The sequence below is a fragment of the Pantherophis guttatus genome, chromosome 1 (assembly GCF_059756535.1).
Source record: "Pantherophis guttatus breed Tessera chromosome 1, ASM5975653v1, whole genome shotgun sequence".
Classification (NCBI taxonomy): Eukaryota; Metazoa; Chordata; class Lepidosauria; order Squamata; family Colubridae; genus Pantherophis; species Pantherophis guttatus.
Window position 1 is genome coordinate 95,960,686 of NC_142063.1, and position 26,135 is coordinate 95,986,820.

General features: G+C 36.0%; 1 protein-coding gene across 11 annotated transcripts; it reads left to right on the forward strand.

Annotated features, from left to right (window-relative positions):
- Window positions 1-1,621: 1,621 nt before the first annotated feature.
- BTBD10 (BTB domain containing 10) lies at window positions 1,622-25,683 on the forward strand. Of its 11 annotated transcripts, none has more exons than XM_087878572.1 (8): window positions 1,622-1,832; window positions 17,221-17,411; window positions 18,354-18,639; window positions 20,076-20,178; window positions 20,955-21,075; window positions 23,047-23,244; window positions 23,716-23,826; window positions 24,526-25,683. In XM_087878572.1, exons 2-8 carry the CDS (start codon window positions 17,258-17,260, stop codon window positions 24,834-24,836), a joined length of 1,284 nt encoding a protein of 427 aa, XP_087734698.1. In that variant the 5' UTR covers window positions 1,622-1,832; window positions 17,221-17,257; the 3' UTR covers window positions 24,837-25,683. The 11 variants fall into 11 exon arrangements, with proteins under 11 accessions (XP_087734698.1, XP_034273024.1, XP_087734706.1 ...); XM_034417133.3 differs by having other exon boundaries at window positions 1,637-1,740; XM_087878580.1 differs by having other exon boundaries at window positions 1,826-1,988.
- Window positions 25,684-26,135: the final 452 nt, after the last annotated feature.

A 26,135-nucleotide genomic window follows, 5' to 3' on the forward strand; every position in this document is an offset into this window, starting at 1 on the left:
CACCTTCATTTGAACAGGAAGAACAAAGTGTTAATTTAACATTTTTCTAGAACAGGGGTGCCAAACTGGCGGCCTGCAGGCCAGATGCATCATGCGCAGGCTATGCTCACCCTGCTCGGCAAAGGGAAAAAACGTTGCGATATGTCACATGACATCAAGCTGCCGTGATCGAGTTTGACATCTGTGTTCTAGAGCCTCTGAATACAGAGACACAGGGTAAAGCAACTCTGTCCCCTCTCTTTCGTCTTCCGTGAGTGTGCTAGTTAGTGAAAGAGGCCAAAAAGTCTTGTAAGTTTAAATATAGTAGCTCCAACCTGAGAAGGGGCCCTTGGCTTTGTATCATTTTGTAGAGTTTGAAAAACAGCACGAAAGAAAAAAAAAAAAAAAAGGACAGCCTGACAAGCTTCAAAAATATAAGATAGCTGCTCCCAAAATAGCTATTGTAGCTCTTGGATATTTCAGGGACTAATTCACCATATATGCTTTAACCATTTCATTAAAGGTTCAGAATGTTATCTGAATCTAGAAACTGAATTTCTAGATCAGGCTGCAAACACCCCCAAATAATCCCAGACTGCTAATTATCTAATGGAGCGAGACCTTGCTCTAGAAATTTGGTACTGAGGTTTAACTCTTCTGCTTCATCTCGAGACCTAAATTGAACAGGATTGGAACAAGGTTGCCTGAGGCACTCTACTATATAGTTTATAGCAGGGGTGAAATGCTACCGGTTCGCTCTTGTTCAGGCGAACCGGTAGCAGCAGCAGCGGGTGGTTCAGGAAACCGGTAGGGGTGGCAGCATGAGGCTCCGCCCACCCACCCGGATGTCACTTCCTGGTTTTAATCAGGAAGTAACCTGTTTTTGACCCTCTGCGTATGCGCAGGTGGCTTTGCGCATGCACAGAGGGTCTACAATCGGACCTGACAATGGTGCGCACACTTCTGAACTTGTAGGGAAGTAAGTAGATTTCACCCCAGGTTTATAGTTTGCTTTATTGTCATTGCACATGGTACAAGGAAATTAAATGCTGTCTTCAGTCTATAAAAATAAAAAAAAATGCAAACATACATAAACATACAGTGGTTTTGGTTTAAATTTTAACAGCATTAAGGTAAAATTGAGAACAGAAGCAAAGAGTTTCTTCTTGGGATGCCCGAGTCTGACCAGACTTCACAGATTTCTAAAGTCTTTTAAAACATATTTTTTTAATGGTTTACCAACTAAGAACTATTGCAGCTGCAAAGGCGTGTGAAATACTACACAATTTACCTACATGTAACTTATGAAAGCAGTATTTAAAAAATACAGTAATATTACTCTCGGTTGCTTCCTTGCAGACATTACATTATCCAACGAGGCAACATCAACAGGACAAGTGAGTGTGGGGTTGGCTCTCTGTTTATATACAGCAAGCTTGCCCTAAGAGAGTGTGTGCGCGTGGTGTGTGTGTGTGTGTATGTTTTCTCTTTGGTAATTCCCAGATTAAGGTAATTCCCATCGCGAAGAAACAAGCCGTTGCCGCGCGACTACAAAACTCCCTCTCCGGCGAATTTGATTCGAGTCGCGCGCTATCAGCTGATTCCTCCAGGGAAATTTCGATTCGGTTTCCCCTGACTTCCCCTTTCTGGTCGAAGTATCGCGAGCGTTCCAACGTCAGAATAGAGCAGTCTGCTTCTATTCTCGCGGTAGCTGAGCGGACGGTTGGCCGGGCCTAGGCATCTCGTACTCAGCAAGTGGCGGTAGTAAGCCCTTCGGTTGTTGCTGGAAGTGGGAGGGGTGAGTGGGGAGCGCGAGTCGTTTTGAGCCCCCCCCCGGACGTCGGCCGCGGCAGGTGAGGTGAAGAAGGAGGGGGTGGGGGGGTGGGGGGGGTGAGGCACCTCTTAATTGCTTCGCGATAAGGAATCCTGGAGATCGTTGGGTTCTCGTGAAGCCTCCCTTGAGGGTTGAGAAACCGAGGTGGTGGCCATCGCCTCGGGCTCTTTTGCCCGTAAGAAGGGAGACTTGAGTGACAAGGGAGACTCGGAGCCACCGGAGCCCTTGAAAGATGGACGCCGGGTGGTGTCATGGGTGGTGGACGGGTGATGAGAATAAGGGATCGGGGTTTTTTTTTTAAAAAAATAAGCCAGCTTTAGGGATGACATGTGGGGTGGGGAGCCGAAGGATGTTCGGCGGTGGGTCTGTTTCTTTCGCCACAATCCAGACGTTTTATATACGTCTATATGGAGATTCTCAGTCATCCAGGTCCTGGTTGTCCCAAAGGGTCCTTGCTTTTTTATTTTTTTATTTTTTATTTTTGCAAGAGGCAACTGGACTTTCTGGTTTTTCTTTGAAGACGTTTCGCTTCTTCGGCTTCTTGGATGGAGAAGCGAAACGTCTTCAAAGAAAAACCAGAAAGTCCAGTTGCCTCTTGCAAAAAAAAAAAAGAAGCAAAAAAGTACCTTTGGGACATATGTACGGCGTGTGTGTGTGTGTGTGCGCGCTTTCAACAGATGGGGAAGCTCGCTGGAGCGCAGGAGAAGAAGCCCCAATGTGGTGGGAGAAAACGACAGTTTCGGAAACTGACAGTTTTTGGGGAGTTCTTAGTAGTTTTAAGGGCAGTATCGACACCACAACAGGTAGTGGCGTGTGGGGGGGGGGGAAGGAAGGGAAGGGAAGCACAGCCGTTGAAGGTAGGTCTCTTGAAGCGGAGACCTCGGGAGGGAGGAGTACATGAAAATGTCTTTGAATATTAGTAGCTCGGGTTGGTAAGTTACGTTTCGGTTTGAGCTCCCGAGCTTGGCGATTTGGTTTTGCAAACGTTTCGTCCCCATTGGAGGAGGAAAACTCTTCAGCGCGCTTTGGGTTGTGCTTGTCTGGGAAAGGGAAGGGAAGGGAAAGGGGGGGGGAGGAAGAAGAAGCACTGGCCTTTCAATAAATACCTTGCTGAGTCCCCGGTCTGATTTCGGCTTGTGTGATACTTGGGAGGAGTAAATACTTGGGAAGCTTTTTGTAGGTCGCCTAGGCTGGGCAGTTGAGGATGCTGGTTGGATGGCGTCGTGGGCGACGGTATCGTCCTGGTGTGCCACAACTAGAACGGCTTGCCAGGTACCGGTGTGCGACGTAAGACAAGTGTGGGAAAGGATGACGGGGGGAACGTGGGATGGTGGCATTGGCGAGAGAGAGAGAGAGAGACATCGCTGATGGCAATGCGAGGCTGGGCACTGCTTTTTTAGATGCGGTGTGGGGTGGTGGTGGTGGCAGAGGAGGGGAGTGATTTCCGTTGCGGCAAACGCGGAACAAGCCGTCCCTGAGGGAGGAGAAAAAAAATAGGTAATTTGACGCCCAGGATGAAGGTTTCCTGTAAACCTCCACGCATCTGGTGGCCGACGTTAGCTTTTTGGAGGGCTTGTGTGCGTGGCAGTTGCTGCGAGAAATTGCCTTGTCATGGCCTCAACTCCTCTCTGCTTTGCGCAATTCTGTACTGTGGGGGGGGGGGCACCGTTTGGACTTTTCCTTGCTTTTAGAGTTAACGAAGTGGCGATCCCGTTTAAGAAACCCTATGAGGGAGACCAAAAAGCTATTGGCTGTGCTCTTATTGTTTCCACACTTTTTATGGAAAATTGATTGGAAATGCTGCATTTGTCTTTAGAGAGTTGTCCTGTGAATCGAATGGCCACAGTTTGCCTTGTAAACATCTTGTTTGTGGTGAACCTGGTGTGAACATTTTATTTTTGGAGTTTGGATGGCTGCTCTGAGTTAATTCCAACAGTTGGTATCCAGGGACAAGGTTTTCAATATGCTTTAACGTTTACCTTCATAAATTGTATATTAATAGGGTGAAGCTCAGTTTATCTTAACTGTGGGATTTACTCTATAATAAAAAGAGTCACAAATTATATAATCCATATTAGTATTAAAAAATCCAGTGCATTATAATGACTGTCATTATTCTTTTTTTTTTTTTTTGTCATGTATTTTGGGATCCTTGAGTAACAATTTCAATTCTCTATTTCCTTAATTTAAATGTTAGTATTTTAAATACTAACATTTTATTTTAAATATTTAAAGCATTGGTTAGCACCCTAGTGATTCTACATTAACAGACATTTGAATAGGAGAAGTTTCCAGTCACAGACTTTTAGTGTTCCATAACCACCTTTCCAGGGCAGCTGATCTTAAGCATGAGACTGAGGCAGTGTGAGAAATTTCCCTTTCTCCCTTTCATTAGACAATACCTTCTAGTATTGGATATCTGTACTTTTGACACCATTTATACCTTTATAAAGATTTTAACTAACTCTTTGAACAGGTTAAAAACAGTCCTTTAGCTAGTATTGTCTAACAAAAGTTGCCTGTTAATCATTTATTTTCATAGTACAACTGCCTTATGGGCATACAAGATTTTACTTTTAAATTTTTTTAGTACTAATTCATCACTGGGTTTGCTTGAATTCTTAAAAAATCAGTATTTTCTTTTACTATTCCAGAGATTCAGATTAATCATTAAAATTGTACAGTGTAAAACAGAATTACTGTTCATGGGCTAATACACAAACATTTTTAAAAATACTTAGGTACTGATGTTTCAATGAGCAATTCTTTGTCTTCTAAATTATAAATTTCTTGTAAAATGTACAGTTTCATTGTAATACTGTAGAAATAATCCTGATATTTTTGTTCATTTGCTACTAATAAAAATTTCCTTTAAAGCCTATCAGTGAGTTAGATATTTGTGGCCCTTGTACTATTGTAATATGATCCTATTATTCTATTTCATAACTCTATTTTATTTTAGGTCATATTTAATGTAATTTTGTACAAATTAAAATCATGCACAGTTGTTTAATAGCATGAGGGGTAGCATATAAATTTAATAAATAAAAATTATAATTCTTTCCTGATAACATCTTAGTTATTATAACAGACAATATTATAATAGACATTTGCTGCCTAAAGTCAGATAATTTATTTCCTGATGTGGCTTTATACTTACTTGCCTTTAATTTGCATTATTTATTTTTTTTAAATTTGGTAATGTGCAAAGATTTCTAATAAGATAATTCCTAATTCTTAGATAGCTACAACTACTGCTCTGAATGAACACTTTATGAAACAGTCTCTATTCTTCAGCAGAACATATTAAAATCGAGTTTGAAGATTAGGTATTCTTTCTTTCCTTCCTTCAGCCTTCTTTCTAAGAGCCATGATATTTGGCCTTACGTTTGTATACATTTCACTTAATCAGAACCTAAAGTAGACCAATTGGTGTTGCCTTTATTTGATCTAAAATATATACTTCTTTTACATTTGAAGTTATGTTAGGCTTGTTTGTTAATAGGCCTGTATGCCTGAGTTTTGATTGGCTTACTCTGGCATTTTATCTAAGCAGGCAGAAACATCTGGGCAGTTGGACGAATTTAGAAACATAGCACCAATTCACTATTACTATTTTCTAAGACGGCCTTTTGGGCCTATGAAACATCTAGAAGTGCATTCTACGAAATAAAGATAATGTTAAAATCTGCTGCTTTGCTTAACAGCATGACATCCCTCCTAATTAATTGTATTTAAAATATTTTTTTTTCAAAAATAGAATGGAATGGTGTCTGAACTGCCAGGTACCAAAGGCAGTCTTTACAAGAATACTTGTATCTAGCTGCCATGTTTGGGGATCTGTAAAACCTTCCAGTGAGAAATAAACTGACTATGACTGATGTTTTCAAGGATATTGTTTTCTATGGTAAAGACCAACAATATGGCCAATTTGCTGTTATGGAACAAGGCATGTTTCTCATGCAGACCTGGTTTCTGTCAAATAGTTGTGATGAATGAGTATAATTTTATGTATCTGCTTAGATTTTTCAAAATCCTAGCTAGATTTTCCGTAATAAAATAGAATGGGCTATGTTTGATTTTGAATTACCTATAGCTTATTTTAGAAACATGGTTTTTGCACCACGGCTTAGTGCATTTGGTATGGAACTATAGTTAATGCAAATAAAGCCCTGTTTAGGGTTAGGTGAATTCAGGTAGAAATAATTTTTAAAAAGTTAGATTATTAAGAGAAGGATAAGTTTGATGCTTCATGTTGCTTCATGTTGCTTCTCCTTTCCTTTAACTTACGTGAGTTCCAGCCTTTTTTAGCAAGGAATGAATAAGACTGACCACAGGTATGTGCTCATGTTCTACATTAATATGTTGTTATACATTGTTGGTTAAGAGTGGTGAAATGCATACTTGTCTGTCGTTGTTGTGTCTAGAATTTCTAGTGGTTTTGTTTAGATTAGCCTACTCCCTTCTTTAGAGGAATAGTGGAGCTGATGTTTCAACTGGCAACTGGCACTTTTGCTAAATAATTCAAGGATAAAATTGCTTACATTAATTTTGAGCTTGATGCTTCTTTAATAGATTTTGATGTGACAATAGAGATAATATGTTCTAATGTTATCTGAGATTAGTTTGAACTTTGGGAAACTTGAGGGCTCTCTCAAGTGTGAAAGTTGGTACATATGATCAGGGACAATGCCCTTCCTGGTTCCTTCTAGCACTGAGTAGATATGTCAGTGGCTGGATCCAAGAGATGGCTAAATTGCTTCTTTCTGCGAAAACATGATCCTGTCTGTCTTGAAAAAGGTGGTGGTTTGAAGAATCTTCTATATTAAAAAAAGTCTGATCTAGCCTTGTTGGAAAATTATTGCCTTATTGCCAACTTCCCTTTCTTGTGGTGTTATTTCTTCTTCAGGAAGTATTGGTGATTCAGGTATAAAGGACCTTTAGGAAGTGGTTTATGTAAATTCTTTTCTTCTCCCAGGAGCTTTTGTTACTATCATGGTATCCTACTGGACTACCTTTGGGGTAAAGGGATGAAGGTACCTTTCTGCAAAAGTTCTTTTCTTTTTGGGTGGTTTCAGCTGGTACTGGTGGGTAAGGAGTGGTCAGGGTGGCAGTAGCTCTAGTGCAGAGGTGTCAAGCTCGATTTCATTGAGGGCCACATCAGGCTTGTGTTTGACCTTGGGACGGAGTGCAAGTGGCCAGGGTGGGCGTGGCCAGCTCAATGTCACTCATGTCGGGGCACCAGTGGTGGCCCGAGCGCTCTGCCAGTGAAAACTGGCCTCCAAGCTTTGTTTTCGGCTATAACGGCCTCCTGCAACCCTCTGCCAGGGAAAACGGGGCTAGGGAGGGCTTCTTGTGGCCCTCCTGAGCTCCGTTTTCCCTGGCAGAAGCACTGTGGGCCAATCCTTTGCTGTTTCCAGGGCAGCCCTGCGGACCAGATCTAAGCACCCTGTGGGCCAAATCTGGCCCCCGGGCCTTGAGTTTGACACCCCTACTCTAGCGCATATATTTGACGCTTCTGAGAGAAGTCATATATTTCTTTAGTCCAAGGTATTTTGAGTCCACTGATGATAGTCAGCTTTTCATTGATGCCCCAAACCTGACTGGAAATGTTGTGGAACATTTCCAGCCAGTCTAACTCAGTTTGTGGAGTTGTGATGGATATAAACAAGCTTGGATTTAATCTCAACATAATGGATTTCTATTTTTCTAGAAACAACATGGCTTCATGGCTGCAGTACTAGCTCTGGATAGGGTTACCAACTTTATGCAATGTTATGCCTGTAAGTTGCTTGTGTAACAATGGTTTCCATTGTTCTTCCCATGTACAATTCTGTTTATGTCCCACTCCAGAGATTCTAATAACTTTTATGCAAATTGAGGTGTGCAGAAGAGAAATATAGGTAGTCCTCATGTCCTCTTTTCTTTGGGAGAGGACATGATCACATTTATCTTGAAAAGATGGAGGTTGAAGAAACTCCTATTGAAGAAAATCTGATCTGACTGCCTTGTTTAGAGACCATTTAGAGACCATGTTGGTAATGAAAAACTAACCTTGCAACCACCCTTTGTGTTTATGAGCTTTGTTGGTCTGCAAACCAAAGGAAAGCTGAAAGAGAATCATAAATTTGTGATGCTTCACTTTGCAATCTCTTCATTTAACAACTAAATTGCTGGCTCTAATTGTGGCTGCTAAATGAGGACTGCCTGTATGGCAGGTATTCTTCTAGAAGGCACAATTGAATACAACTCCATATATTCAAAATATTCTCAGCAATTGTGAGTGTTAAATACACAATGTTCTCATTTAGTTTATGACTCACATTTTTCATGTTTCTTCAGAATTGCATCCTGATTTAGAGATTATTTGTTATTGTTTCCTTGTGTATTTGTAGGTGATTCTATTTTTTTTTTTTTAAAAATCTTAAATCTGAATTTGGATTCTGGGTATCTAGTTACATATAACAGAAGTAAGTGAATGTGATAATACTTTTCTTTGAACAATGAACAAATGATAATGGGTATAGTTTCATGTTAGAGGCTTTGGAATCCCATTCCACCCCTAGCCTTCAACTGAAATTGTTTTAACACCTTTCATCTCTGTGCCTTCCAATGACAATTAAGTAGATTGCCTACCGTTGCTAGCAGGCGAAAAAACTGGTTTGTAGCCCCTAACCTGTCCACACCTATCTATGTGAGCAGATGTGGCTTTTTAATTTGCCAGCCATATTTGCCTTATGCCCTTTGCATATTTAACTATGTCCCCTCATTTTTTGTAGCATTCCTTGAAGAACTGTTTGCATCCTGAATAAAGCAGACGGATAGTAGGTGTAAAAAAAGATTAGTATGGAACAGATGTAAGACAGTAGTTGTGGGGCTGCTCAGAAGGCTTTGATAGTTGCTGTTTAATTGGGAAATAGTCATGGTTGTTTCAATAAGTCCTAGAAGGGTGCTGTATCCCTATGTATTGCACAGCATCTCTTCCAAATTCAGAGCTTTACAGAAGTTATAATATGGATATAAACATATATACATCTATCATTGTGCAAATATATTGCACATATTCTGTAAATCACAGAAACTGAATTTTGCTTGCTGGGATTAGACCAGAAACTTTTTTGTTCTTCTGACTTGTTCTTTGAAATTAAAACATTAGATTTTTATTTGCATTAATGTAACTGAATTATTATATTGGGGGCTGAAATACTATGCTTAGAATAATTAACAATATATCTTCCTTATTTTGTACATGCAAATTCTTGACATAAATTTTTCATGTCATTTGTCTTTATCTCCTGTGTTTTAAACAAACGGCACAGGACTTCTATTAAGAATCTTTTGCTGTGGATTCCTGTCCAGACAAATTACTATATGCTGAGTGAATTCTGGTGTTTCTGCTGCAATGAAAGCCTAAAGAATGAGGCATGAAAGATAGGTGACAGAAGAAACATTTCAGATGCTTTATTAGTTTATTAAAATCTGACAAGCGGGTAGGGCTTGAAATAGCTTCACAGATGGCACTTGGCAGTATACCAAGCAGCTCTTTCCTTATGCGTTCTGTACACTATCCATCAAATATGCCAACCAATGGCAGCTTAGAAAAAAGGAAATGGTAAGAATCAATTCAGCTTACTGGAGGCTGTGAGGTTAGACGTCAGTGCTGCACTGTGTACGGCTGAGTCAGTGGCTGTGAGAAAATGAATTGAAATAATATCTTGGGGGTTTACCTCTCTGAGCACTTAATGGACTGAAAAGCTGTAACAAGAGTGTTACCCTTGAGATGGAGAAGAAAAGAGGATGCTAGAAAGTGAGGCTAATAATGCTGTGGAGTATTGAGAGGAGAATGGAAAGAACAAATATGCTGAATTTAGCAAGTAATGCCAGAGAATGCTGAACTGGCTTCTAAACCTTCAGGCTGGAGAGGAGCAGATTTCTTTTGTACTTTGTTTTCAATATTTTCTCCATGTTTTTGTGTTCCTGCCCTTTTCTACCCAAAAAGCAGGTGCGTATCTGTTAATAATCCAATACAGTTTTCAGTACTTAATTGAGAAGGGAATATGTAAAAGGGAGGAATAGTTCTTTGTGTAATTGATCTTTTGAAATATTTATATGATAAAGAGAAGTTGTGTGACCATGAATCTAAAGTAACAGCTTTAACATAAATAGAAATATTATTGAGCAAAAGCTGAATTTAGCAGAAATAGAAAATATATGAAATTATGTGTTTAAAGTTTGATTATTGTTTAGTTTTCATTAGATTATTATTTTTACTCTATTTGTGGTCTAGACCAAGAATTTATAAAGGTAATGTTTCAAGTCTACTCTGGTTGTATTAATAAGGAAGTAAAAAGATGATTCATGAGAGTATGATGCAAGCTAGGTCATATCATCCTTATCTTACACAACAGTATAAAAATGAACCACATCTTTTTACAGTTTTTTCAATTTATGTTAATGATATGCATTTTTTCAGCTGTTATTGCTGAGGCTTAATTTATTGATTTGAATAAATAAATTAGAATAAATGTCCCAATAAGGGAACTACTCTCTAAGAGCACTTTAAAGTTGGGTGTGTATTTTATCAAGATGTTTCTGCTGTATGCGATTGCTGACCAGAAAATTGTTATCAGCAAGCTGTGTTAGATTGCTATATGGAAACAGCTTGGATCAGCTGTCAACCTGAAACAATGTGAAGAGCCTGCTATATAGTAGCAACATTGTATTATAACAACAATATATAGAAGTTGAACAAGGACATCACCTATGTGGGCTGGACTTAGATAGAAGTCGGTACTACATATGCCTGTATATTAGAGTATTATAATTATATAGAGGTTTATAAAGTGTTCTGCCTGGATTTATAATTAATATGGGTTTTTTAGGGGGAGAAAGTGAGAAACTGAAATCTAATCTAGCAAAATAGTTTGTTTAATAAACAAAAGCAAATGTGGCATATAATTTAACATGCTTTATAAATATCTCAAAATATCTACTTTTCTCATTAAACAAAATGTAATGGAATTAAAATATTTGAGGAGAATGGGAAATCATAACTCATTTACTAGAATATAAATGTTCAAATAAACCAAAATATTATTTGGCAGTATTTTTTCTTGGAATGAAATGTCCCTAAACACAAATCACTTTCAGATGCTACATGCTTTTTTTAAAAAGTAAGAAGAAAACAACAACACAGTAGTAGCAGTTGACTAATAGGAATTTGGCAAAAGAAAGGAATTATGCAAGATAAGATCAAAACCTAATGGGAAGGGAAAGTTGAATAATGCAGCTGGTTGAACTGTACATTATAAAGCTGCTGTTTTAGTGTTATTTTGTAAATTTTTTCATATACCCACACCCTATAACTTTTTAAAGGTCAGGGTTATTTAATTTCCAATATAAAAGTGAAATAGATTAACTTTGAAGTTCTCACTAAAACAGTGAGAACTATATTTTCATTATTATTTAAACCTTTTGTTTTTAGGAATCTTAAAAGTTAAATTGATAACATTGAACACATTTCTCTTTCCCCTTCAAATGTACCCAAATCTTTTCCGGATATGTTGTCCAGAATCTTGAATAAATTTGGAAGGAAGATTCTGCAAACGAGAAAATCCCTTTCCTTAATAGATGCCATTCAATTGGTTGATGAGAACTTTGAGTAATAAACCTTTATACTATTGTTTTTCAGGAAATTTTTGTAGCATGATTACTATCTCGCTAGAGTTTTTATCACTTGAGTAGGAAGCATTTTATCTGAGTCATCAGGCATGCTTCCTGTAGCATGTGTTTACTGTAGATATATCCAAGTATTAATATGCATGAACTTGCCTTGTGTTTGGACATTTCTGAAGAGAATTGTGTTTTATTATGCGGGTTTTATAAGATTGCTGTGGAGCAAAACTGATCTTTTTGGAATGAGCAAAAACTGGGTGTTTCATCTAATGCTGTGGTAAGCAGATTTTTGCTCCTATAATTCAAGTTTCTATTTTTTTCTTTCTGCATCACATTTCCCTGTGCTAGAGTATCTAGAACTAATTAAGTGGATAGAGGAATAAGAATAAAATCGGAAAATGCTTACCAGCTGTTACATCAGTGGACAGCTACAAATGGATTTCATTTATGTCCAGAAATAGGTGCAAAATGTCTACTTATTTGGTGAAAATATTCTATTTCCCATGGCTAAAATGCAGGGTTTTAAAGTTATTTTTTTATTCCCTGTTTTAAAGTTTGAGATTTCTTTCTTTTTTTTTTACCAACTAACATTTCTCCTTAAGCAGGTTATAGGTTTGGAAAATGACTTCAGAAAAGCATTTTAGCTTTTAGGAAACAGATGAGAAATAATAAAATATAATACCAGCATGAGTTATTTCAGTATACTTTCCCATTTTCTATTTCTTTTGGATGGAAAAAAGGGGTGTATTTTCATAATACAAAATTTCTATGATATGATTTATTTGTGATTTGCTGGTTAAGAACAAATTCTACTTTCCCAAGATCTTGTCATCCTTATTTTTAGGCATATTACATCCATGCACCTATCCATACAGAATATGTAAAGCCACTGGGGGGAAAATAATTTTAAATTATTTTCAGAAGCAGGAATATATACTAACTGGATAAAAATATTGCTATTTCAGAAGAAAAAAAATTATTTTACATATGTGACAAATAAGAACTTCCTAATAAATTTGTCGTCTTTGTGTCTATAAAAATTATCTTTATTGTTTCTAAATAGATATGATAACTTTTCCATCTTCTTTTATCTGAATTTCCATGTTCAAAATGTAACACAAATATATATTATAAGTATATTCTGGTTATTGTTATATTTTAGCTTAGTTTGGCTAATAGAAAAACTCGAGTGTAGACTTCCGGTTGGCGCCGCAGGGACACAGACGGGGAAATGGCGAGCTCCGCTGAGCCCTGCCAAATCCCCTCTACTAAGCTGCCGCTGATAGGTCTCCGGACCTCCCCTGTCTTGTAGGGACAGGGGCACAAGAAGGAACGCCTTGGGCGGCTGAGAGGAACGGGCAGGTTCCTCGGGGCCGGAGGCTTCTCCTTCACATCGGTGGCAGCGGAACGGCAGCCATGGTGGCTGCCCTGAAACTGCGGCAACTGGGAACAAGGATTGTGCTGGAGAAAGAAGATGAAGAAAGAGCAAAAATCTAGAAGCCGGGTGAGTGACACCAACCCAGGCAATATAACGTACCTATTTGGAATTATTGGAAAATAAGACCCCAAAATTAAAAGCGGCTGCTGGACTGCGGGGCTTAAAGATTGAAAAGAAAAAAAAAATGGGTAAAAGACCCAAATTGAATTTTGTTGCAGTAAACTTAAACTGGATGATTTGGTATTAATAAATTTCTGAAATTTGACTGTGCCTTTAACTGGAGTGGAGAGGAGAAATGGATATTCCTGATAATTAATGCCTCTAAAAGAAAATGAAGCTAATAAAGATAGACAGATGGATGGCTACAAAATAGCCATGGAGTCTGCAGTGATTAAGCAGGGAAGTGGATTGAAGAGATTTCCCTTTCTGGGTGGAAAAGAAACATGTTAATTGGCTTTTTACCTTGGATTACTTGAAATGAATATTGGATATAAGGATTTTGGAGATTCCTACTCTGTCCCAGATGATTTTAAGAAAGAAGAAAGAAAGAACAGTTTGAATTTTAACAATGGAGACTGACAAAACTAGGTGTGGCGTAGTTAACAAAGACAGGAAGCTGATGCACTACGCTTGGATCAGACATTTTAAAAGTTTTAAAGGGACATACAGAAATTCTTTACTTTGAACTGATGAACCTTGAAATAGAGCACTTTGGACAGAGAGGAAAAGGAAGAATTAAAGTGGATAAATTTAAATGTGACTAACTGAAATGTAAAGTTTAAAAGCCTATGTATATATGATAAAGTTTAAAAGCCTAGGTATATATGATTTTTGGATAAAAACAGAAAGGGTTGTGAAATAATAAAAATAGAAAATAAGAGGTGGCTATTAAAATAGTGGATGATATCAAGGGGATAAAAATAATAAAGAAGAATATATTTTGAGGCAGGAAAATTTTAAGAAAATGTACTGTTTGATGTAATACGTTTTAATTTTAATTTGCAAATAAATGTTAAGATAAAGGAGAATAAAGATATGTTTAGAATTGTTATGCAGATGTAAAAATGAGTGAAAGTGAATTTGAAACTAATTTTGGATAGATATAACGGATTTATATAGATGAAAATGTTAAATTTGAGGTAAAATTGTTTTTTTCTTAAGTTTTGAATTTCTTTTTTATCTTCTTTTTTTTCTTTTTTTGTTTATTTATAAAAGATGTAATGGAAATTGTGAATTGAGCTTGTGAAAGGAATGTAAGCGTGGTAACCATCTATGACCGGATCGAGATTTTTGCTCTTGAAAGTTATGTTTTTATGTTTAAATTTGAAAAAATAAATAAAAAATATTTACAAAAAAAGAAAAACTCGAGTGTTGTTAATTAAAATTGTAAAAATTGAAAATCATTTTAATACATTACAAAATATAGCCTTACATGTGTTTTATTGTAGACTAAGCAATTAGTGAAAGCTATGATTTGATAAATACATATCCATTGTCTAGTTTATCAGTCATAACTGATGCTATGTGCTTTCTAATATGGGTTTAGCTATATTAATATGTAAAATTTATTCCATGCTAATAGATGAAAAATTGACATTTCCAAGAGCAGTTATATGAAGTATTTGATGACTGTTATTCTTCTTTATCATTATTTAAAAGGTAGTTTCTTTTCTTACTGCTTAATATAATAATTGGAATTTCAAAATTTGAATTCTATTCATTTTTAAAATAAATATTTTAAGCCAAAGGAGGTTTTTGGTGTAATTAACAAACCTTTGTGAGAAGTAGTTATTTGTTTTGAACCAGTAGAACTTTGAAAATACGTGATTAATTAAAATGAAATTTAAAAATAGTTGTTTACATACATTTTGTGTTCTTATCATGTATTTTGCTTTTAACTCTAGTTTGTGCATTTTAGATCTGTTCCTTTCATTCAAAATTAAAAAAAAACTTATGTATATTTAGTTGGTTGTTAGTATAATTTGTATTCATTTTATAAACTTTAAATGGATTAGTTGAGTATTTTTATGAATCTATTACCCAGTGTTTTGCTTGATGTTACCAACATTACAGTTCTAAGGCTCACAAGCAAGGGCCATTAAACATGATTTGGACTTGAAAACATACATATAATATTGAACAGCAAGGAAAATTCAGTTATTTACTAGTAACATTTTTTAAAAATACTATTTTTGACTATTACAAAATTATATAAATTAAAAAGGTAAAGTTTCCCCTTGTACATATGTGCTAGTCGTTCCTGACTCTAGGGGGCGGTGCTCATCTCCGTTTCAAAGCCGAAGAGCCAGCATTGTCCGAAGATATCTCCGTGGTCATGTGGCCGGCATGACTAAACGCCAAAGGCACAGAATGCTATCCCTAATTTATGTAATCTTGTCTTTCAGATAGTTATTTTAATACAAGGAATGTTATGGTTTGATATAGTTAAGTACTTCTGTAACATTGGTTATTTTAAATTTGTAGATAAGTATATAATTTCACTTTAGTTTCTCTTTTCGTATCCCCATTTCCTTCATCTACTTAAAGCAATGCAGGGTGAAGAGAGAGAGGGATTTGGAGTTCACCTTGCTACCAGTGACTTGCCTCTTCCTTTCCCTTTTTAATTGCAGAAAAATCTGTAGTTCTGGGAGGTTTGTTGCTTCCTTCAGTTGAGTCATGTTGGATTCTCAGAGTGCCGGGACAAGTCCCTGCAGTTTCATTCTCAATGTTTTTCAGAAATGGTTTGCCATTTCCTCCTTTTTAGGACAGTGTCCTAAGTTCTGTGAATCTATAGACAATTGAGACTATAGTGATATTGATCCCAAAGTCTAATGTATTCCGTATAATTGTTGTGCTCAGTAGGATAAAAATTGTGCTGCTGGTGCACTTCATGGGGCAATTCTATTTTTTTTTCTAAATGGATCTATTCTTTGAATATAGTCACTTTCTCAGAAATGTCTTTTGTTTTTGGTCCTGAATTGTATTGACTGTTTTGGATATTATTGTAACCAATTTCAGTATTTTTGTAACATAGTGTTTGGATTACCTTGGCTTCAGGTGTTCCTTATGGGCTTTCTGCATATCTGTGGATCTTCGGTTGTAGAAGGCCATAGGATGTCACAAGTTTGTTTTTTTTTTAAAAAAAAAATCCTGTCAGTACTGTACTGTATAAATGGGAAAAAATGCAGTCTTTATATAAGAAGTTGACATAGTCGAAAATTGACTCAAAAGCCTCGAATATGGGGAAATATTGATTTGATTTGCTGCTGATTTCACAATTTCCTCAAGTGAGATTGGAGTTAGAGGTTATAGGAAAATAATGTGAACTGGAAGCCAAATACATTTCCTTCAGTGCTTGTGTGTAGAAGAGGTTATTAAACTTCAAAGGCGAAGTAGTACTGTATTTTTATGGTACCTTTTGTATTGTGTTTAGTTGGTTTAATAGAAAATTACCAGGCCAAATATGATTTTAATGTTCCAGTTGATTAGCATTTTACTTTGATATTAAGCAACTAGTAAATATTTCAGTTCGATGTAGCCTGAAATATTCATCTAGTTTTGATTTTTTTTCAAATAGAGCAGTTTGAGATTTCTGTGGAAAAGAGAAGAATATATGACCACAATTAATATTTGAAAGACTGGAGAAATAGGGAGCTGTTCATATATGGATGGTATCAGGCTGGTTCATAGGAAAGACAAATTTTTTGACCCCTTAACTTCATAAGGGTTTGAAAAGACAAAACATGCCATCACAATTCAAATGTTAGGACAAATTCTACCAGGAACATACCGTCTTATAGGTAATAATCAGCATTTGAATTATTCTCAGAAACCTATTGGCAGCCAGTATACTGATTAAATTTGAGTTACTATTTTGTGAAACAGTTTTCATCTTTGTACCTGTTCTAACACTTTATACAAACGTAAGAATCTTAATCAGAAGGCAACCCTATGACCCAGGATGTTGCAATCATTGAGATCTGATGCAGCATGAGTGCCTGATAGCCTTCAGGCATCCGATCCAGACATGCATTGCATTTCTGGTTTGGCTCATTTTGTTTCCAAGGCATTTCCCAACTCCTTATGTACATGATGTCAGGATGTCATGAAAAGGTGAAAATCTTGCCATATAGATATGACTTTCCCACAAGCAACGTGCCTCTTTCTAAACACTTCAGGAAAGAGGTTAATATTAGATCACTACTGAAATTGAAAAAAAATTCACAATATAAGATCTATTTTAAACTGCTGTTTAAAAATTCTAAATACTATTTCATGTCTATTTATCTTCTAGTACTTCATCTCGTCTTGTTAAGGGTGATTGCCGCAAAATGAGTCTTCATGGGGCTAGTGGTGGGCATGAAAGATCAAGAGACAGAAGAAGGTCAAGTGATAGATCACGTGACTCATCCCATGAACGTCTTGAATCCCAGCTCACTCCATGCATCAGAAATGTTACTTCACCAACAAGACAACATCAAGGAGGTATATCATAAGAAACCTGTATCTGTTTTAGGTATTCACTTTCTAGTTTTTATTAGAAAGTACATATCTTTGTCAAACATAAAATCTTTTCACTTGGGTTCTTGTGTCAGAAACCTAAAATGGGAAAGCTCTAAAATTATCATGATAAAGAATCTCATTGGGAATGTTTATTAAATTTATTCGCTGCCCATGTCACCTGGGTGGTTTACAATCTGGTAAAACAATAGAAAAAATTAAAATGGTAAGAGAACAAATACGTTACAAATAAAGAAATATCTAAGATAGTGGAGAGTATACAATAGGGTGGAAGAGGAATCTTCTAATGCTGTAACTGCCTCCAGGATGGAAGAAATATAAATACTCATTCACCATTTAATATTTATAATTTGTGTCAAACTAAAAATTACCAAGGAAATTATTTAAGCCTCAATTACATAAATGTTTGGGTACAGTGTTACATGTGTATGTTCTGTTTGATACGCTGTATTGAGGCCTAAGCATGGAAACTGGTCGTGTGGCATTTTTCTTCAATCTATCCCCTTCCACTTGTTTTGGAGCCGGCAAGCCTTTTGTGATGGAATATGTAATCCAAACTATCTGGAGAGCACCACATTAGGGAAAACTGGTCTAGGGTACCTCAGATTTTAGAATAATTTAAAATTTTACAATCCCGTTGCTGGATTATTTTTTAATTAGTTTTTTGTCCTACCTTTATTACTTTATAAGTAGCATACTTAATGCTAGTGCCGGAAGACTGCCTCTTTTCTCTGACACATCATGAGATAGTAAGTACCCTGAGTTACTACTGGCACCAAACCAAAATCCAAAAATAAGTTTGGCTTAATGTGGAAAAACTGTTGCCTTTGTAAATATGTTTTTGAGATATAACATGTTCTGATACTGCAACTCAGTTTTAAATACTTGTATTACTTTTCATTACAGAACGTGAGAAGGATCATAGCTCATCTCGACCAAGCAGCCCTCGTCCTCAGAAAGCTTCTCCGAATGGTTCCAGTAGCAGTCTAGTAAACAGTAGTCGAAACAGCAGCCAGTCAAGTTCGGATGGGAGTTGCAAGAATGCTGGAGAAATGGTTTTTGTGTATGAGAATGCAAAAGAAGGAGCACGGAACATAAGAATGTCAGAGAGAGTAACACTTATAGTGGACAATACTCGATTTGTTGTAGATCCTTCAGTTTTTACTGCACAGCCAAATACAATGCTGGGCAGGTTGGTATGGCTTTTTATTGCATATATACCATCAGATCTCTCTCTAAATCATGGCTAAAACCATGTCTTCATATTGTGAAATATTTTTGATCTCATTATTTGCTGCTTCTGTCAAAGAGCCCTAGTGGCGCAGTGGTTAGAATGCAGCATTGCAGATTAATTCTGCCGACTGCCAGAAGTTCAATTCTCCTTGGCTCAAGGTTGATTTAGTGTTCCATCCTTCCGATGTCAGTAAAATGAGGACCCAGATTGTTGGAGGGCAAAATGCTGAGTCTGTAAACCGCTTAGAGAAGGCTGTAAAGCACTGTGAAATTATACTTAAGTCTAAGTGCTATTGCTATTGCTGTTAAATACTTGAGTGTAACATTTCAGGTGCAGTTTAGTCTCCTTTAATCTGTATTACTGTATTTTTCATGAAGTACAATTTAGCTGTTGTGTGGTTTCTTTTTAGACAAGTCTATCCTTCCTGGAAATAAGACTCTTCATGACTTCTTTCCTGAATAATTACTTTTAAAATAATACTCTTGTTATTTTGAAATTACCTAATGTAAAGTGTCAAATTCATTCTGGAGTAGAGTATGTGATAATGAAGATGCATACATTGCCATTTATCTATCGTAAAAAACTTTTTTAAAATACCAGGAGCCATAGTTGGCCTTTTTATGATACGTGGTGAACCTGATTGAAAAAGTAATAGGGGCAGACAAAGGGAAAGCAAAAAGTAATTAAACAAAACAGTTGATTTAATTTATATTTAAACTTAAGTAAAATGTAATACTGCTATTATCTATTTAATTATATCTTCTTAGGTTAAACATAACAGTTGGGCAACTTCAGAGAGGCTCTTGTGGCCAAGGCCAAAGTTTGGGGAAAGGGTGGTGCTGAACAAGATATGAAGCTTAATGTAATACCTGTTCAGTATATGCTAATTTACTATTTTGAAACATGTCAATTCAACATTAATTGCAAATCTTCCAAAAAGCAGAGTGGTTGCTGTCTTAATGTGGGGAACTTCTCTTTAATTACTGTTTCAGCTTTAATTAATTACTGTTTAATTACTGTTTCAGAGAAAGCTCTGAAGAATAGCCTGTTTACTTAAATGCTACTTGATACTACTCATGTGGAGATCAGTGTTTTTTCTTACTCATCCGTTTCCACACAAAGATTATTAAAAATTGCAAAGCATTTCTATCTTAAACTTTGAAGTTCAGAGATGAATGTTTTTGAATTAATTCATATTTTGCATGCATTAAAGTAAATATTTCCAAAAAATGTTTTCCTTTGGATATACAGTATGAACATAATACTTAACAGTGCATACTCTGAACTTCCTATAATTCCTTCTAAAGTTTTATCAAATTGAATTCAAATACTAGTGAACTATGTGCACTATGTAGATTTTGAATAACATGGGTTTTTTCCTCTTCTATATATAGGATGTTTGGTTCTGGAAGGGAACATAACTTCACACGGCCCAATGAAAAAGGAGAATATGAAGTGGCTGAAGGAATTGGTTCCACTGTGTTTCGTGCTATCTTGGTGAGTTTTCCTAAGATACTATTCTTTGCACCCTTTCACATTTATGAAATTTTAAAAAATGGAACATTCCTATAAAAGCTTATCATGAACTTTATAATTTATTTAACAATATTCTAAGTACTATTAGTTTGTATTACAATGTTATAAAAACTTGGAAAATTCAGGAATAAAGAATTTATATGTAAGTCTGTGACTTACTCTGCTCATTCAGACATCTCATTAATATGTTAAAGGATTCTCAGCTTAGTTAAGATACTGGCCATTCCTTTTGGGCTTACCATCTATGTGCCATCTTCTGGAATATGGCAGTGCATTGTTGGGGAAAGCCAGCAATAGTGAGCAAGCTATTTTTTCATAAAAGTGTGTTTATGATTACTAATATATTAATTGAAAAGACTTTGCCCAAGAAAACACCTCAACTCTGCTATTTGTAAGCAAGGGGGTAGAAGACTGAAGTTGAGAGACAGAATGAAGACATTAAAATCTTTGTATAACATTTCTGAGGAGAGAGATATTTCCTAAGATTCATTAAACATAATGTTGTTAGCCAAGCAATTTGAATTGCTCTTGGAATTTAATTATTGTTCTAGTTCTTTGTGGTCTCTTCTCAGTCTCCATATGACAGGAAGGAGATTGCTTCATTCTGCAACACCACTGGACACCCAGTTTGTTTGCAGCAGCAGAAAAACATGCAAGGATTTAGAAAAATGAAGGATTATTCTGTACAAATTAAATGTTTCCTCATAAATCTGTTTCTTTTTCTTTTTTAATTTAAGGATTATTACAAGACTGGGATGATACGTTGTCCTGATGGAATATCTATTCCTGAACTACGAGAAGCATGTGACTATCTATGTATTTCTTTTGATTATAGTACTATCAAATGTAGAGACCTCAGTAAGTATAACATTGCTGTTAACCTCCTATACCTATATGTACATTTTTATGATGCTGTTTTCTGACCATAAACTACTTCAAGTAATATTTGAGCATCTATCAATTTTAACATCATAAAATAGATTATAGATTGCGTTGATGATTGGATTTAGTAAGATATACTGTAGTTATACCCATTAAATACATAGAAGCTATATATACAAATTTTTATTTCACTCATAGACCAACATCATATAGCATATAACAATGCAACTTATAACCAACAACTGCATATATATATCGAGTGTAGAATGGAAGAAATAGTTAAAGTTACAAAAGTCTAACATTAAATACTTTTACTGATTATTTAGAAAGAAGATGCTATAAAAATATATTTTAAAATATTAATACTGGTAGATAAGAACTACAAAATGTGTCACTGAACATAAGCTATCTAAGCTGTGGAACATAGAGCCAAAACTTTGCATTAATAGCCCAAAACTATCATAACTCTAAAAACTACATGTAGGAATCATAAATAATAATAAGGCAACCAAGCTGTTATAAAGGGATTCTAGTCTAATAAACAGGCATAGCTTGAACTCTGTTACCTGTAAACTTTTCAATTAGTGAAGAGGTTTGGAGTATTTCCAATGTATATATGTTGAAGGAGAACCTGTTCAGTAGACTCGGCTTCCCTAAACTTTCAGAGACCTAGATGTTCCAAGTGTAGGATTTTCCTATATCTTCCTTTCAAAGCAGTCAAAGTAGTGCCCCTTCTACATTTTGGATACTTTTAATTGAATAAGATATGCTGCAGGTGCTACTGTATGTCTGTGCTGACAATATTAGGGAGAATTGAATTATTACTTAGGTCAGGCTTTATATCTATTAATTTATATGAGTAATACATAATTGGATTCAGAGTTGTTATGTGTGTATGTATTGTCATCTCAAGATGGCTATCATACTTCCCTCCTATTTTTCCCACAACAACAACAACCACCCCGTGAGTTGGGTTGTGCTACAAGAGAGAGACTGATCCAAAGTCTCCCAGCTAATTTTCATGCCTAATTGAGGCCTGTAACTCACAGTCTCCTGGTTTCTAGAGCAGCACTTTAACTAATACACCACTTTGGTTCAGCACAGAGGCTTGATCAAATCTCAAGGATAGTAAATAAGAAAGGAGAGCGTTCTAGACAACTATTTATCTAACAGGAATTATTTCCAAACAGACTGGAATTCATCCTCCACAGTTAAAAGGGACTGAAGCCAGAAGATAAAAATATATTTTAGCTGATAGTTTAATATTAATATTTTAGCCTCCACTCACAGCAGCCTCTAGAGGTAGTGTACATTTATTGATACAATGGAGGATTTGGATTACTGAGTTTAAACCTTTAGATTAGACTTTCTGTAGAAAGTCAAAGTAAAATAGGGACTGAAGGTCCCCCATAAAATGTTGCTGCCAGTATTTTTGCTCACTGTAGCAGGTAAATTACTAGTTCCTTTTGTTTGCTATATTAAGGATGGTAGATGCAATTCTTTGAGTTCTTTGGGCAATATAGGAAGCATGAGACTTCCTTCTACTAGAAGGATGAAAAATATTTAAAGGATGTTACCTGCTCAAATAACTATCTGACTATTTGCAAGGCATGATTTTTGAGGTGCCTGCAAAACCTTAATGATTTTGATGTGTTAATTAATTCTCAGGTTACATTATTTTGGTCCAGCTTATTTAGCTTTACATGCAAGTCAGAGATACCTTGTAAACATCAGCAATTACTATTCTAAGCCCAGAAGCTAGGAAGTACAAGGTAACATATTTAAAATCTTTGAGCATCATTTAGCAATTACGAGAACTATGAGAAGTTGTACCTCTGTTGTGCCAAAGGTAATATTTTTATTGAAGCAATTAATAATGGCTCATCTAACATTCAGCTCAGTATTCTTATGAGCAGAGAGTAATGAATTTGGTTGCTTTCATTTCAGGTGCTCTCATGCATGAATTATCAAATGATGGTGCTCGGAAACAGTTTGAATTTTACCTTGAAGAAATGATACTGCCACTGATGGTAGCCAGTGCTCAGAGTGGGGAAAGAGAGTGTCATATTGTAGTGCTCACTGATGATGATGTTGTTGATTGGGATGAAGAGTACCCACCTCAAATGGGAGAAGAATATTCTCAAAGTAAGTCAGTTGGCACTCCAGTTGAATTTGGCTCATTCCCTTTTCTATATAATTAATTGTATCATTAATTTTTTAAATGTATGCACTACAGTATCTCTGATCCCTCTGCATTGTGCAGACCTGCATCATTTAGTAGACACAATTTTTATGATAATTCAACACATTGATTGTATAATGTGCCCTGTCAAATCTGTCATTTGGAGAATTATAGGTATATTTGGCTGATGATCACATCGTTTGTGTGTGCAGGGTCACAATGTAGTCAGTGTGCAGGGAGCATATTAGCCTGGATTACCATGTTGGATCACTCCTCAATCTAGTAATACATGGATTCTTAGATAATATAAATAATACTATGCATATTTTAAAATTGTTTCAAAATGCATTAGTTTGTTTTTCTAACCATTATTGTATACTGACTTGAACGTATATACAGTTCATTGATTTCATGAAATGTATTTTTCTCCCCAGTTATTTATAGCACAAAGTTATATAGGTTCTTCAAGTATATTGAGAACAGAGATGTGGCCAAATCGGTCCTGAAGGAAAGGGGTCTTAAGAAGATTCGATTAGGTATAGAAGGTAAGATAATTTGATCTTGTTGTCTAATCCAACGTTGTGAAAAACTAGGATATAAACACTTATGATCTAAAACCACAGTGAAATAAGAGGGAGTACAGGTAGTTGTTGTTAATAACAACAGGTGCGACCACCTATTGGCTTCCCTATTGATTTTGCTTATCAGAAGCTGGCAGTGAAGCTTGCAAACAGCAATCACATGAATGCAGGATTGCTGCAACAGCCAGAACCTTGAGGAAAAGATGTAAGTACCCTAATTCAGCACTGCCATAAGATCGAACAGTCACTGAACAAGTGATTCTTAAATGAGGACCACATAATACTGCAACATGGTGACTTCAAAAAAAGAGATAAGCCTTGGCAGTCACTGTGTTGTCCATTCTTCAGTACCATATCTTAATTCAGGTAAACAGTAGATCTGCTTAAGTTTGAGCTTTATTCTTATACAGAAACATAGCTTGAAATTTCAACTTAGAATGAATCATATATCTTTCGTGAAATGAATCTAATTACAAAAAGTGTTAAAAGTAGAGTGTCAATTAAACTGCAGTGAACAGCTGGATGAATGATTTACAAAATGGTGTGCCTTAAATATGCTGAATAAATAAAATATTTTGTTGAATAAAATGCTGTATTCTACTTCAGAGTCCTCAAATGTTGAGTGAAATAAAATTTATAAATGTTATTGTTGTTTTTTTTTAGGTTATCCCACGTACAAAGAAAAAGTTAAGAAGCGACCTGGTGGGAGACCAGAAGTAATCTATAATTATGTCCAAAGACCTTTCATAAGGATGTCATGGGAGAAGGAAGAAGGGAAAAGTCGCCATGTTGACTTCCAGTGTGTGAAAAGTAAATCAATTACCAACCTAGCAGCAGCTGCAGCAGACATTCCCCAGGACCAGCTAGTGGTGATGCACCCCACCCCCCAGGTGGATGAGCTAGATATTTTACCAATTCATCCTCAACCCAGCAACAGTGACACAGATCCTGAAGGACAGAACTTGCCACTCTGATCCAAACTGTGGGTTAAACAAAAGCATGCTATTATTAAAAAAAAAATTGAAGATGCTGTAATGAGCTCATACTGCACTGCAATTCCAGCTTCTCTCCATTGTGTAATGAACATAAAATGTTTCAGGATATTGCAGTATGGACTTCACAAAGACCAAAGTGGGATCTGATTATGGTTTGTAGGAGTACATATGTAACATCATGAGGTTCAGTTACATACCTGCATTTGTTTCCCAGTAAGTAGCTTTTGTGGTATTGGTTGTATGGTGGACTGTTATTAGCCTCAAACTCTTGTCAAAAACAGCAAGATTTGGAAGCTGTGGTTTCTTCAGTATTTTGGTACTCAGTGGGCAAAATGCAGACTTAAAATTGATAGTGGCACTTTACAAATGGTGGACAAAAATATTCTCAAAGCCATTTTTTTAGTCTGGGTGCACGATGTTGATTCTAACAGAGTGCTGCTTTCAGAGATTCTCTATTCAGTGAAATGTAAATAGTTTGTTCTGAATAGGGGTAATAGGTTAATTAACTTGTTCTCTAATGAATGAGCACAACATTCTTGCCACTGGGACTTTTGGGTTGTGATCCAACAGCCTACTTTTTTCAGAATTATCCAGTGAATTTTTTTTTCACGTTTTGATGTGAGCCATGTTGAAGGGTCAGGAACAACTGATATGGGCTTTATCTTTAAAAAAATGCCTTATCTTAAATCTGTTCACAGAAATATTTATTTACTGAGAGGTTTTTCATATGTGTCATAGAATAGAAAAATGCAAATTGTTCACTCTTCACTTAATAACTGATTGTAAACTCAAGTTTTTCATTCAAATAAAATTTCCATTATTTTAATATTAGCAGTAATATAATTTATTCATTCTTCTGAAATTGATGATTAACAGTCTAAGTTGTTTACATTTTACAGAAGAAATCATCAGGTCATCTTTCCTTCTGTTTAATATGGAGTGGCTTGCTTTTTCTCTGATTCCCCATTTTTAGGATTTTTTCCTCTAAAAATAGGGCAAAATAGGGCAATTCATGAGAGTTTGGAAATTCTCATGATATAGTTGACTAACTGCTTTTGACTAGAATTGACTTCATTCAATCTTTTGTAGAATTAGATTAATACCTTTGGATTGGTTGACAGGGTCAATTGACCTTTCTTGATATTTGTGTAGCATATTAATGTTATCTTCACTGACCAATTAAATTTGTTGGGAACAGGGCTATTGTTTTTAATAAGGAATAAATTGAACTGGCAGAATTTATCTAATTTTGGCACAATGTAAAACCACTATATTCTT

Excerpts from the sequence above, each read along its gene's own strand:
- BTBD10 (XM_034417131.3), top strand. The coding sequence starts at position 9,691 with ATGCCAGAGAATGCTGAACTGGCTTCTAAACCTTCAGGCTGGAGAGGA. Across the intron at positions 17,412-18,353 it reads AACAAGACAACATCAAGGAG|AACGTGAGAAGGATCATAGC; the intron begins GTATATCATAAG and ends TTTTCATTACAG. Across the intron at positions 18,640-20,075 it reads CCAAATACAATGCTGGGCAG|GATGTTTGGTTCTGGAAGGG; the intron begins GTTGGTATGGCT and ends TTCTATATATAG.